The sequence below is a fragment of the Argiope bruennichi genome, chromosome 6 (assembly GCF_947563725.1).
Source record: "Argiope bruennichi chromosome 6, qqArgBrue1.1, whole genome shotgun sequence".
Lineage (NCBI taxonomy): Eukaryota > Metazoa > Arthropoda > Arachnida > Araneae > Araneidae > Argiope > Argiope bruennichi.
Genome location: NC_079156.1, coordinates 103,637,384 through 103,650,581, shown reverse-complemented (window position 1 = coordinate 103,650,581; position 13,198 = coordinate 103,637,384). Strand labels below are relative to the sequence as shown.

The 13,198-nt window shown below is 30.4% G+C and overlaps 1 protein-coding gene across 1 annotated transcript; it reads left to right on the top strand.

Annotated features, from left to right (window-relative positions):
- The first annotated feature begins 3,155 nt into the window (after nt 1–3,155).
- LOC129971883 (probable glutamate receptor) lies at nt 3,156–4,400 on the top strand. Its single transcript, XM_056085860.1, has one exon. It carries the CDS (start codon nt 3,156–3,158, stop codon nt 4,398–4,400), a length of 1,245 nt encoding a protein of 414 aa, XP_055941835.1.
- The last annotated feature ends 8,798 nt before the right edge of the window (nt 4,401–13,198 follow it).

The following is a 13,198-nucleotide window of genomic DNA, read 5'->3' as shown; positions in this document are numbered from 1 at the left end:
TAATTTTGAGCAAAAGTACATGAACTTGCAATACCAACCATTTCAAAGAAACAACATACTATGCAAATAAAATAAGAACAAAATTTACAGAGAATATTTTTTATGCATGTTGCCAATCAAGTTCAGTGAAAATATAATATACAATTTATAAACACGTTCGTTTGGACAAGGTTATTATCGCGGTTATCATGAAGAACAAACCTTTAAAAATATTGTGAAAATAAAAGAAATTATAACTCTGTAATTAAGTTGAACCGCATTTTTTTAACAACATTTCTCAAATTATTACTGAAAAATCAAGCATTCAAAATAATATACATTTTTAATAATTTTCAGTTCTTTTCAAATTATTCGAACTCGGATTTCACTTTAGCTTCTAAGTTGCGTGCTCTTATTTTCCTACATTGTCTCTCCACTTGCTAAAAAATGCCTTTTTTATAAAATTCCATTCTAAACTATATTCAAAAAACTTCCACACGCTCTTTTTCCCACATCTTACTGCCATTCATTGGCATCATCCCTAATAAAAAACTTTCTAATTCTAATAAAAAACTTTCCAAAAGTATCTAAAAAATTGAAATATTTCCTTAACTATGAGGAAGAATAAAAATGTGAACTTTTAATTAACCACTTATGTTCTACAAAAAACACCAACATATATATATAAAGTAGCAAATATTGGAAAACTGAAATAGTAAAACGTTTAACTGTAAATCATTTTTAAAAAGTTGATTTCAGTATATCGCTATAAAAATTGTACAGATCAAATTGAAAAGTAATTTTAAACAAAATACTATAAAAAATTTCAAAAATTTTCTTAACTAATATTTAATAATAGGATCAGGTAATTTTAAAAATCATAAAACACCACATTGTTTTTAAGATAATTTTTGCAGATGATAATTAATTAGAAATAGTACTGTAATAATTGCAATATTCATTTACGAAATACTTGATATTAATTTGAATAAGTTTGATTGTATAGCTTTTATAATTAAATGAAAGCACTAGAAATTAAATAGCTTTGAAAATACTAGAAAAAAAACTTGAGCACTTTGAGTCCTTTAAAGTTGTGGGGGTCCTTAGACATTTGCTTACTTTCTTTTGCTTACTTTTATTTACTTTGCTTTGCTTTACCTCATAATTCGTCCATGTTTTTGACCACAGAACATAGTGGCATCTTAATGTGATAATATATTAAAGTCAAAGGTTAAAGAATCCAGATTTTTACTTGTTTACAACACATGATGCACTCTTGGGCTACACATGATATACACCTCTAGGCAACAGATGATATATTTTCCACGTTTCACAATTATTAAAATTTGATTCTTTATTTTCACGTTTGAAAATCAATTGAAATCTGCAAGATTTCAAGTAACTATTATTTTATCTCTAGAATGCAGAGATATCTTTCTTTATCTTTAAAATGCAGAGATTTAAAGCAAAAATTAAAAAAAAAAGTTTTCACTTTCACATTCGTTTATAAAATTTGTAATTTCCCAATGCGAAGCAGATGAATCTCGTAATCACTAAAGATTCAGAATGTTTTCAAAGCAGCTGATAGCAGATGTTCCATTTCTGCCTTTAAATAAAGATACACAAAATATGTTTAAAAAACACGTGAGAAAAATGCAGCTGTGGTGAGTTTGATGTTATCTTTTTGCAGGGATTTATTTGAATATCGTTCTGCAGAGCATGAGAAAGGGAAAATCTGTCCAGTTTTGTCAATTGTTTCAATGAAATTCTAGTTGCTTAAATTTATACATAGATGATATTCATATTTGTTTTTTATTGAACGAACATCTAGTTACCAACTGGCCACTGAAAACAATTTATTGATGAGCGTAAAGAAAAAAAAAACACTTTATTGATGAATGCAAAGAAAATAAGTAAACCCCGATGGTCTTAGGATTTTATTACAGGTTTTGATACATTTTTTTTTTCTGAATTAAAATATTAGCATCTATCAAAAAAAGTGGCTAAAATTTTGAAAAGATGATTTCCTATCAAGAATATCTATTGTTTGTCAGAACATTAATTGAAATTGTTCTTAAATCTCTAAACATGTAATTTATTCCTATCGTTAATTTTAATAAATATTCGAATTCTGTATTTATATGATATATATAATATTATGTTCGTAATATACATCGTATGTGTTCGTTATTCTTAAATATTTTCATTATTAATTCAAGAAAAGACTAAAAACTCATCTTGATGAGAGTCTTTAAATAGTAATTTACGAAAAACACAAATTAAATAAATTTAGCAGGAAAACTGGGAAAATAAAATCAAGTCTCAAATTTTATTAATGATTTGTTTTTAAACACATAATTTATATTTTACTTGGTTTTTAAAACGAAAAGGAATTGTATCTGTTTTTTAAAATTATAATATGTATTCTTCGAAAAAAGAAAAGTCATACTTGTTATGGATGAATTAATAGTCGCCATTTCTCATTTAACAAAAACAAAGCATAAACAGCTCTAATTTATTCAAACAAATACATTTTCTTCAAAAATAATCGCGTGTAATCATGAAAAAAAGAAATTACTCGTAGTTTAAGCATTTCAACAATAAGCAAATCCTTTCAATAAACAAATTTCTAAAAGCCTTTTTTTCCCGTTTACTGTAAATTATTAACCATGTTCATTAGAATAACAATGCTAAAGTAATCTAAAATTCATCGAACACAGAAAAGTCAGCTAGTGAATAAAATAAATAATTCAACAACTTCATTAGAAAAAAAGAACTGGCAAAACAGCCAAGATTCAATTTTGGTTTTTTTTTTTTTTTTTCATATTTTTCTGCTTTTGTTTAAGTGCAAATCTGTTATAAATAGTTTTGAAACTTAGAATTTTCCGATCAACTGTTCATTTCTGGTCATAGTTGCTGAGATCAGTCATCCAAATTCAGTGATGTTAACGCTTATTGAGGAATTTTTCAATGCTCATTTAATAAATTATTACATTTGCAACGATCAAATAATTTAGATATAATAAATTGAAATATTTCTGAGGAGTTTTCTATAGTCTGTGTATCTATTCGTAACTAATTAGGTAATTAACTGTGATAACCTGAAATTATTTTCGAAATCTTTGATGATATGCACATGAGTGGTTTGTGTCTCTACTAACAGAAATTTAGATAAGATGATTTGGAACCTTTCTGAAAAATTTACGAAGACTTGTTCATCTCTGATTAGAGTTGCAACACTCAACGATCCCAAAACAATAGTTCGTAAAAATGATGATGGTACTTTAGCCTTTTTAAAATTACAAGGAAAGTTTCTGGAAGTAATTTTACAAGGACTAAATACTCAGTTCAAACTAGTCATGGCTGAAGACCAAGCATGGGGTCAGCTCTTACCAGATGGTAACTGGACAGGTATGATTGGAAAGATACAAAAAGATCTTGCTGACATAGCTATTCATTTTATGACAGTTACGGAAAAAAGATTAAGTGTAGTTGATTATAGTCCAACATATGCAACAGAAAGTTTGACATTTGCGTTGGGAAAACAGGGTTTTAGGCCTAAATCGCTGGCTTTCTTTAAGACATTTGATTCTACTATCTGGATCTCAACATTCTTGATTCTGATTTTAATGCCATTAACATTTACAGTTTTGCTTCGAGTAAAAGGTGGTTATGCAAGATTCTTGTTTATATTGGCAAAGTATATATTACAGCAGTCAGTGAATCATAAACAAGACCGATTCGAATACCGGATTCTTTTGACTTCGTGGATTTTTTTTACCACAATCCTATCTTTCAGCTATTCGGCTGTCTTTCTCTCACTATTGACCTTACCTGGGGAAATGAAAGGCATCCAGAATTTTCAGGAACTTTCAGAAGCAGTTGCAAAGAAAGGTTACAAATGCTACATACCAAGAGGATCATCAAGTATAGATTTCCTACTCTATTCAGAAAAGGATTATTTGCGTGAACTTGGACAAAATATAGTTCGCAACGGCTGGTACATAAGCCCTGTACCTTTGCCTATTAACACTCAAATGAACAAACACTCAGCAATGATCGGTGGCAGAGCATGGCTAGATGTAGCAGCAGGGCCTGAGGAATGGAAACATTATTATATCTCTGATGATTATCTTTTGTCTTTTCAGATGGCAGTGGCAATGAAGAAAGGTTTCTGTCATAAAAGAAAGTTAATAAACGTAATACAAGGAATAAACAATGGAGGATTGTATGAAAAGATCAGAGATCGAGAAAACTTCAAATTGTGGATCTCTGCTCCAGAGAGGAGACGGATTGTGCCAAGACAAATAGGAAGTCTCTCACTGAGTGATCTAAGTGGTGCATTTTTTCTGCTTTCGTTTGGTTTGGTGCTTTCTACTATTTGCTTTTTAGTTGAACTGCTTCTTAAGAGAAAAGCCTGATATAAGGAACCAACTTTTGATGTCAAATGTTCAACCTTTGATGATCAAGGTTTGATGGTTTTGTTATTCAGCTTTTGATGTGATTTCTACAGAAAGGAGATGGATTGTAGCAAGACACATAGAAACTTTCACTGTGATATAAGTGGTAAATTTTTTCTGCTTTCGTCTAGTGTGGTGCTTTTTAGCTGAATTGCTTCTTAAAGATATAATATAAGGAATCAAGCTTTGATGTGAACTTTTCAACCTTTGATGTTTAATCATTCAAGTTTGGATATCAGTTCTACAACTTTGAAATCAATACCAGACAATAAATGGAAAACATACTATTATTCATCATTTCTCAATGTATAGGATGGTCTTTTTAGAAAGGCAAGCCATAGGAAAGTTATATCACTGACTCTCTGACTCGTCCGAAGGCACAAGGATAACGAAAACTGGATGACCTGACCGTCGCAACAGCAACATTGGCGGGAACTGTGGTTGAGTCCTAAGGGCCATCACCAGCCACAGTACAAGCCTTCCCGAAGGAAGTACATCCCGTCATCGATGGGAGGAGCCAGATCCCCCACTTTTTTGTGTATCCTCCAGGGTGACGAGATCCAACCACCATACTGGAAGCATTTCATCCATATTTCGAGGTGCTTTTCCCGGGGGTATGTAAGCTATAGGAAAAGGCAGCCATCTGACTCTCCGACCCGCCACGAAGGCACACGGATTTAAACCATAAAACTGAATGACCGGACCGCCGCAACAGCAACACTGGCGGGAACTGTGGTTGAGTCCTAAGGGCCATCACCGGCCACATCACCGACGGTATGTACATCCCTCCCCGAAGGAAGTACATCCCGTCATCGATGGGAGGAGTCAGATCCCACACCTTTTTGTGTACCCTCCAGGATGACGAGATCCAACTACCATACTGGAAGCATTTTATACACATTTCGAGGTGCCCTCCTCGGGGGTATGTAAGCCATAGGAAAAAAAGTTTCAAAGGAAAAGAATGAATTATAAAAATCAGTATTAGAATAGACACATTCTGTTAATTTTATAAAGAGTTATCCTTAGTAATAAGTAAATATAAATAAGATGAATTTAATACCAGCTAGTAAAAATTCTAAAAACTCCTTTTAAAGTTTAGTTATATAAATATCTTATTTCAAATGATCATGATGCTTATTCTGAGAAGGATAACACTCGAACTAACATCCTTATCTTCAAACTTCTACACCACTCTATGAAGAAGAATGTTTGACTCTTGACTCCAAATTTAACGTGCACCATGCCTAAATACATAGCGGATCTTAGTGGAATCAGATTCCGAAAGTGGGATTTTACAATCTTCTACTAGCCAGCGCAACTCTTCCTTTAAAAAGAAGAAAAATTGGAGAAAAATTCGATAAAAACAAAAATATAAAGCTGGATATTAAATGCTAAAAGACGGATTTGTTTGCTGAAAGGCACTCTTTCGTTTTTAAAACAAAATAAACGAATTATTAATTTCAGAGATTTCTGTCCGCCATTTTTTGATGATATTACACTACAGAAAAATTATAATGAATAGAAATAATGCTATTCCAGAGGTATTTATTGAGCATGCTTTTCTTTTCCGACATTGATATTCATCTTCCTTTCGAAATGTATTATTTTCTTTCAATTCGAAGCTCGTGAAATGCTTCTATATGTATTAGTAAATAACGAATAATTATTTCTCTCCTATCTTTTATTCCATCCTTATTTTGATGAAATTAATAAAAAGCACAGAAGGCTTCCGTGACTGAAAGCAGATAGTAATTTGGTGTATGTAATATAAAAATTAAAGTAATTTTATCTAATGTAATATTTACAAAATAGAGTTTATTTTAATAAAAAAAAACATACCAAAACAAAAAGTGAAAATTTTGAGAAGCTGAAATTTAAATTCTAAAAATCTTGATTTAATACAACTACAGATAGAAAGAAGAAGTAAGAAAATCTTGAATTTCAAAATATTTTCCCGAATTTCATACATAACAATCTTTATATTAGTTTCACTAAAAATTTCAATATTTAAATAGTAGAAAAAAATTCTTGGATATATATTTAAAAATTAATTAAAATCAAAACAAATTTACAAATTATTAGAAAATTACAAAACTTAATTACAGTTTTATTCTATTAAAACATATCAAGTTTGAAATAAACTAATTTAAAAACTTTCAGAAAATTACAAAAACAAAATGAAAAAACTGCATTAGTTAATTATTTCAGCTTTATTTAATTGATGCAGAATATATTCATGCTATCTTAATAGCACTGTATTAACTTGTAACTAATAAAATCGTTTGGTGTGATAAAATAAACATTGATAACAGCCAGGTGAAAAAATTCGGAAAGATATTCTAAAACAAAAATTTGATAAAAAAAGAAAATTGATATTTTTTTTTCTTCAGTTTGCGTGTTCATATCAAAGAAAAGATATAATATTGAGTACCTTCCGTTGCTATAATGAGAGGGGGGAATATTTGTTATTGCATTGTATTTCTTTATCATCATAATAGCAACCTTGACGCAATGTAAGACACTGTTGTGGAAAAAAAACAACTTTTACCTTTCCAAAAAATTATCGAAAAACATTGAAAACATACTCCAGTTCTCAAATCAAAGGTTAAAACAGGCATCATGTAGAATTATTGCTATTATTCTATAAAGAGTTTTTTGAAATTTGAAGGGGAAACATAATTTAATGAAGACAGTGGCTGGTGAAAAAAAAAATGGGTTAAAATAATTTTTAATTACAAATAGAAATGCAGCAGTTCAAGTTGTTTTTCTTGCATAACTTAACTTATATTTAAATATATTTACACAACTATTAATGCAAAATAAAAATAAGCATTCAATTTACGATTAATGTGTGCTTAAAATCCGATTCTACACATTTTCTTAAGAAAAAATACAATGGTGTTATGCTCGCTTTTTAAAGAATATTTTCCTTATAAAAAATATTATCCTATCTTCTGAGTCTTGACAAAAATAATACTTACTTTTATAAGGCATCGTTACCGATAAAATACAGAATGTTTGAAAATATCAATCTAAACCATCATATATTATATGTGTATACAGTAAATAGCGTATAATTTTATAAAAATCTTTTTTTTTTAATTATGCAGTATAATAAATATGTTTTCCGCCTTTAATTTGTAGCGTTTCTCTAATTTGGAAGGCACAACCGATCTGTAAAGTAGAAATCCTTTGTATTTATTATAGAAATATTCTGATGGTAAATTATATTTGAAAAAACAATATATAGCTTTCATTCTATGAATCTTGCTAATTGCATAAAAAAATGCAGGTAATCTACAAATGTTTCTAATTAAGGAGAAATTTCTTTGACACCTGAATTAACTTATTAGGCAAAGAAAAAGAAAAGGAAAAAAAACTATAGCAGGTGTTTGCTTTATTAAAAATATAGTTAAACTTTTAGCTTATATTTATAACCATTGCATGAAATTAACACCAATTAAAGATAATTTTTCATTATTTTACTCGAATTCACTTTTTCGCATTTCTATAGACGGAATTTTGATAGATTTTCCATTCACAAGTGCTATAATTTTGAAATCTTACACAGATATTTATTCCTGCAGACAAAACATATTTCAATATTTGCAGAATTCAATCGATCAGTTGCTGAAGTGATTTTCAATCCCATGAGTGGAACCGCTATTTGTAAAAAAAAAATATTATAAAATTCTATGATAATTACGATAATTATTCATTATGAAGTATATTAAAGGATTAAAAAGATAAAAATATTATAAATAAGAGTAAAAAAAAAATTAAATACACACTTTTATCAGTGCATCAAAAAGTAAAAAATATATTTTTATAATATTTCTAGGCATTAAAAAAACTTGTAAAAGTATGGTACATTGAGAATAATACAATAGAATAGTGAGAATAAGGAGAATGTACGTTAAAGGAATTAAGGTGTACGTACACACTTGAAACTTCGAAAATCGTCCAAAATATTGAATATTTTTTATTGCTTCAAAATGTTCTCTTATCCTTTAGCTTTCAAACGATACCAAGATGTTGTCAATATTCGGAATATTTCTCGAGTTATAATTATTTTTTTTGAGGTGTTTTCACTAAAAACTCTAGTTTCGTTTTTTTTTTTAAACTCATTTTATGAAGAATGATATTTTTCCACTATGTTGCTTCATTCAAACAATCATAACTCAACAAGAAATGAACCAAATACAGTTATTTATATATCAAAATAATCTGTATGAAATAGCGGATGTTTTGTGCCTCAATAAAAGTTATATTTATCGAAATAAATTTTTAATAGCTATTTAAATGTTAAAACGACAGAAAAAGTCTCGCTTTTTCTATTCATCGTTGATGAAAAAATTGGCAAAAAAAGCTATATATTTTTATATTTGATTGAGGCAGACAACATGAAGACTAATATTAAGCATCATTTCCAACTAGAACTGTGTGTCTGTACAAATTAGAATTTACGATATCATGTTTCAAAAAATACGCTAATTAGCTCATTAAATATTATTTAATTAATTAATAATTAGTGTAATATGAATATTAGTGTTTTTATCACTGAAATGAGTTTAAACATATATTCATGACCTATTGTGAAAAAACTGGATTTTTAAAATTAAAATTTAAAAAAAAATTCTTCTAGTGAGTACGTACACTTTAAGTATCGTCTTTATTATTACAGGAAAAGAGAATTAAATCGCCAAATGAGGCTTGTTTCAATGTATCAAATTTCGATACTTCAGACTTTTTACTCCTTCATTTCAAGTGCACGTCAGATTCAAATTGCAACCATATCTTATATTTATTTTAACTAACCAGCTTTTGTGAGTAACTAATTCGTTGGAAGCATTGCTAATGTATCATTTAATAAAATTGTTTACATCTAACTTGATTTCCATGATTCCTTTAACGAAATCTACTCAATCATCAAATTATCATGTTTAATTAGCCTTACACCTGTCTTGCTTATTGTACACATGAACTTTTGTAATGGAATTAATTATCATGGCATCGCTGTGCTATAAAAAACGTAATTGTCTGGTTCTAATTTTTGCTAGACTGTAACTTTATTTCCTTATTACTGATATTTCGCTTTTGGCGACCAGTTGGTTCGCTAGAGATATTGGTTATATTTAATTTCAGTTATATAGTTTACATATAACTTCATGCTCGTAATTTTTTCAAACTGTCAGACATTAAACACTTATTTTGAGTATTTTAGGTGTTTCTGTTCACAGAGTATGTAATTCTTCTGATGGAGAGCAGTCCGATTTCAAAAAGGCTGTATTAAAAAAATAAATATGCATTTCATTTATCTTTTACATTTCGCGGTATTCAGATTTCATTTCTTTATTCATCTTGCAGATAATACAGATACTAAACTAAATCTTTCATCCTCAGAATTAACCAATGAAAGAAAATCACGAAATTCGATTAATTGATTGAATTTGATTAACCCTTTCTAGGGTCGTGGGAAATATGCTTCCCACCAAATTTATCAATCTTTGTATAAAATTATGTAGTTGGAATAAAATTCTGACAAATTTTTTTAGTAAGTCAGAAACTTGGATGCTTCAGTTCTTTATCTCAGACAAAATGATGTGTCTTAATTTATTACTTAATTATTAATTAACCAAATTAATTAATTAATCAAATTAAATTTATCTAATAAGCTAAATGAATCTCTTTTCTTATTCTAATTTCAAGCTTAAAAATATTTTAACATAATATGACTAGAAAAAAATGGCCCTTTAAAGGGTTAAAATAATGAAAGCAGTTGAATTTCAGAGAACAATGTAATCTATTATTGAAAATTAGGCATTTTTTTCTTAATTTACCGAAATTCGCGATGAATTTGAGCAAATATTAAATTGATATCATTAGAAAGGCGATTTTTAAAATTTTGAAACGGTGAAAAATTTATTTTTGTGCAATAATATTTTCGGCATTTATGGCGAAAAAAATTCGGCTTACTTTTAAATTAAGATTCTAATTAAAATTTTTAAAAAAATAATATCCCCTAGGTGCACATTTCCATTCTTCAAGGTATATATGAGGTGAATTTAGAAGTAATACTTTAAATGGTCTGGCTTTTATAGTGCTAACACACACAAACACATTCATGTTTATTATTAGTAGAGGTATAAACTTCACAGATATCTTTCCTCCTTTAAAAATGAATAAATATATTCAATATAAATGTATCCTATCTTGTATCCTATGCAATATTAATAAGGAATACATTCGCACGATTTGATGGAACAATAAAAATGGTTTGAATTTCAGGATAATAATGTAATCTATAAGTGGAAATAAAATTTACAAAAAAAAAAAAAAAAAAAGATTTAATTGCAAAGATTTATGAAAAATTTGCACAACTATTAAATTCCTATAATTAAGAAAATAAATTTTAAATTTTGAAATAGTGCACAATTTATTTTTATCTAAGAATATTTTTTGGAAGTTATCGCGGAAAATGCCGCAACTTCTGTTAATTTTCAATTCACTAAAATTTCAAAAAAATTGCCACGAGTTTTGCATACACACCTTCCAAAATATATCTGCGCTAAGTTTGGTAAGTCTAGGTCAAACAATTTGTTCCGTAAAGCTTCCATTCACATGCAAGCAGGAATTCTTCCTTTTTACTTTATCATATACGAAGTGTAGATACAGTATTGTAATCGTCAAAAAATAAATACTCGAGATTTTGATGAATCATCACGTTTCAGATACTTTAAACATTAAATTTGTCTGTCTGTGAACACAATAACTCAAAAAGTCTTTGAGCTAGACGAGTGAAATGTGGTGTGTGATTATCAAGCTAAATTTGTCGAATTTTGAAAGAAATCCAAACAGAGAAAGTCTGTTTGTTTGGATGTTTGACTATAATGTAACACGATAACAATCAAACAAAAAGATCTATATAAATGAAATTTGGTACGCAGTTCTAGCATCTGATCGTTTTTGTGGATTCTAAACAAATTTTGAATGAAATCTGCCAAAGTGTGAAATATCTGTCTGTCTGTACTTTCGTATATTTGTAAACGAAATAACTCATAAACGCAATGACTTCAATCAATGAAATTTGGTTTATGATTTTGCGACTGCAATGCAGTGTTACGAATCTGTGATGCTGCTTCCCAGCATAGTTTGTTCCATAGGAGGTCCCAGAGCTTGGCGACAAACTTGGCAACCATTTGGCGACTTTGGCGCCAAAATAGATTATATCCGAAACATCGAGAATTTTCCCAATCCGTCCAGTAGGAACCGAGATACGCCTCGAACGTTCCTGATTGGTTGAGAGGCTTCTAGCCCCGCCTCCTGAGACCTATAAAAGGAGACAGCCGCAGCTGCCAGGGTAGTCGTAGTCGGGAGCGATAGAGTAGAGAAGTCGGGATCGGCGGCGAAGAGTGGTCGGAATCGACGGTGGAGAACTGGCCTTTCAGAGATAAGCGGAGCAGCGACGGAGTCAAGCTAGTGCTGAACTAAGCTGTGCGCTACTTGTTGTATGCTGCACCTTCTCGGCTGAAGATAATCTTCTTCTATGCTGTATATAGTTGCCGTCTTTGTGCTGTCCTGTGTATCTTAGTTTAAATAAACATCGTTGTTTTATTTTCTGCTGCCGCCTGCTGATTGAGCGTTCTCCACACCATATAACTTCCACTATCCAAACGAACCCCGGGAAATTTCGTAACAGTAGTTTTGTGTCAATTTTTGGATTCAGCCGGTTGTTAAAAAGGCTCCCAAAATACATATTCTTTAGATAGATTCTGTACAAATGGTAGATTCAAGGTCGAAGCTCTATACTCCATACAAGGCATTCGTGGCCTTCAGCAAGGTTCTCAATTTTATAAACTGGAGAATAAGACATTTACTGGAGAGGATGTGAAAAAAGTTTTTTGGGTCATTACCCACTCTGGGTATTAGAAGAGATTAATAGTATGCTTAAAAATCCATTTTCGACAAAAAATGAGGCATGCAATAAAATTTTTATTGCTTTGTTGAAATATACTTATTACTTTCTTGCATACGTAGTACAGAGAAGAAAATATAGTAATTGTCAAAAAATTCGAACTTGAGGTTTAGACAAATCTTTACATTTTCAGGAATTCGAAAAACACCTTTTGGAAAATGTCCGTCTGTTTGTATGGGTCAAAGATAACTCAAAAACGCTCTGAGCTAGACACTTGAAATTTGGTATGCGGTCTTTACACCAAATTTGCATATTTCTATCAAATTTCGAGTAAAATCTATTAAGTGGAAGTTAGTCTGTCCGGCTGTTCGAATATAAGTTAACATGATAATTACAAAATAAAAGCCGACGTCCTGGCATAGGGGTAGTGCGTCTTCCCCGTGATCTGGGTGTCCTGGGTACGTGTGCCGGTTTGGGCATGGATGTTCTTCCGTTGTTCTATCTATAAGATGTGTGAATGTGCCTTCCTGTAAAAAGGGGTTGTACAAGCGAATGATTAATGCGTGAGTAGCAAAGTCGTACTCTTGGCCCTAGTTGGCACTTCTATAAAAACAAGAGAATCTCCCCCACAGGCTTAAATCGCTGTCTTCGATACAGCGGGCTTGTCCATGGCAAGTGCCATAAGAAACAACAACAAAATAAAAAGAGAAAGACAGATAAAATTCGGTTCACACATTGAACATCTATAGTGTAGATACTGGTAAAATTTTGAACCAGATCCAAATGCGGGTTGGCTGTCTGTCGGTCTGTACTTTCAGAAGCATGTAAATGTGATAAAAACTCT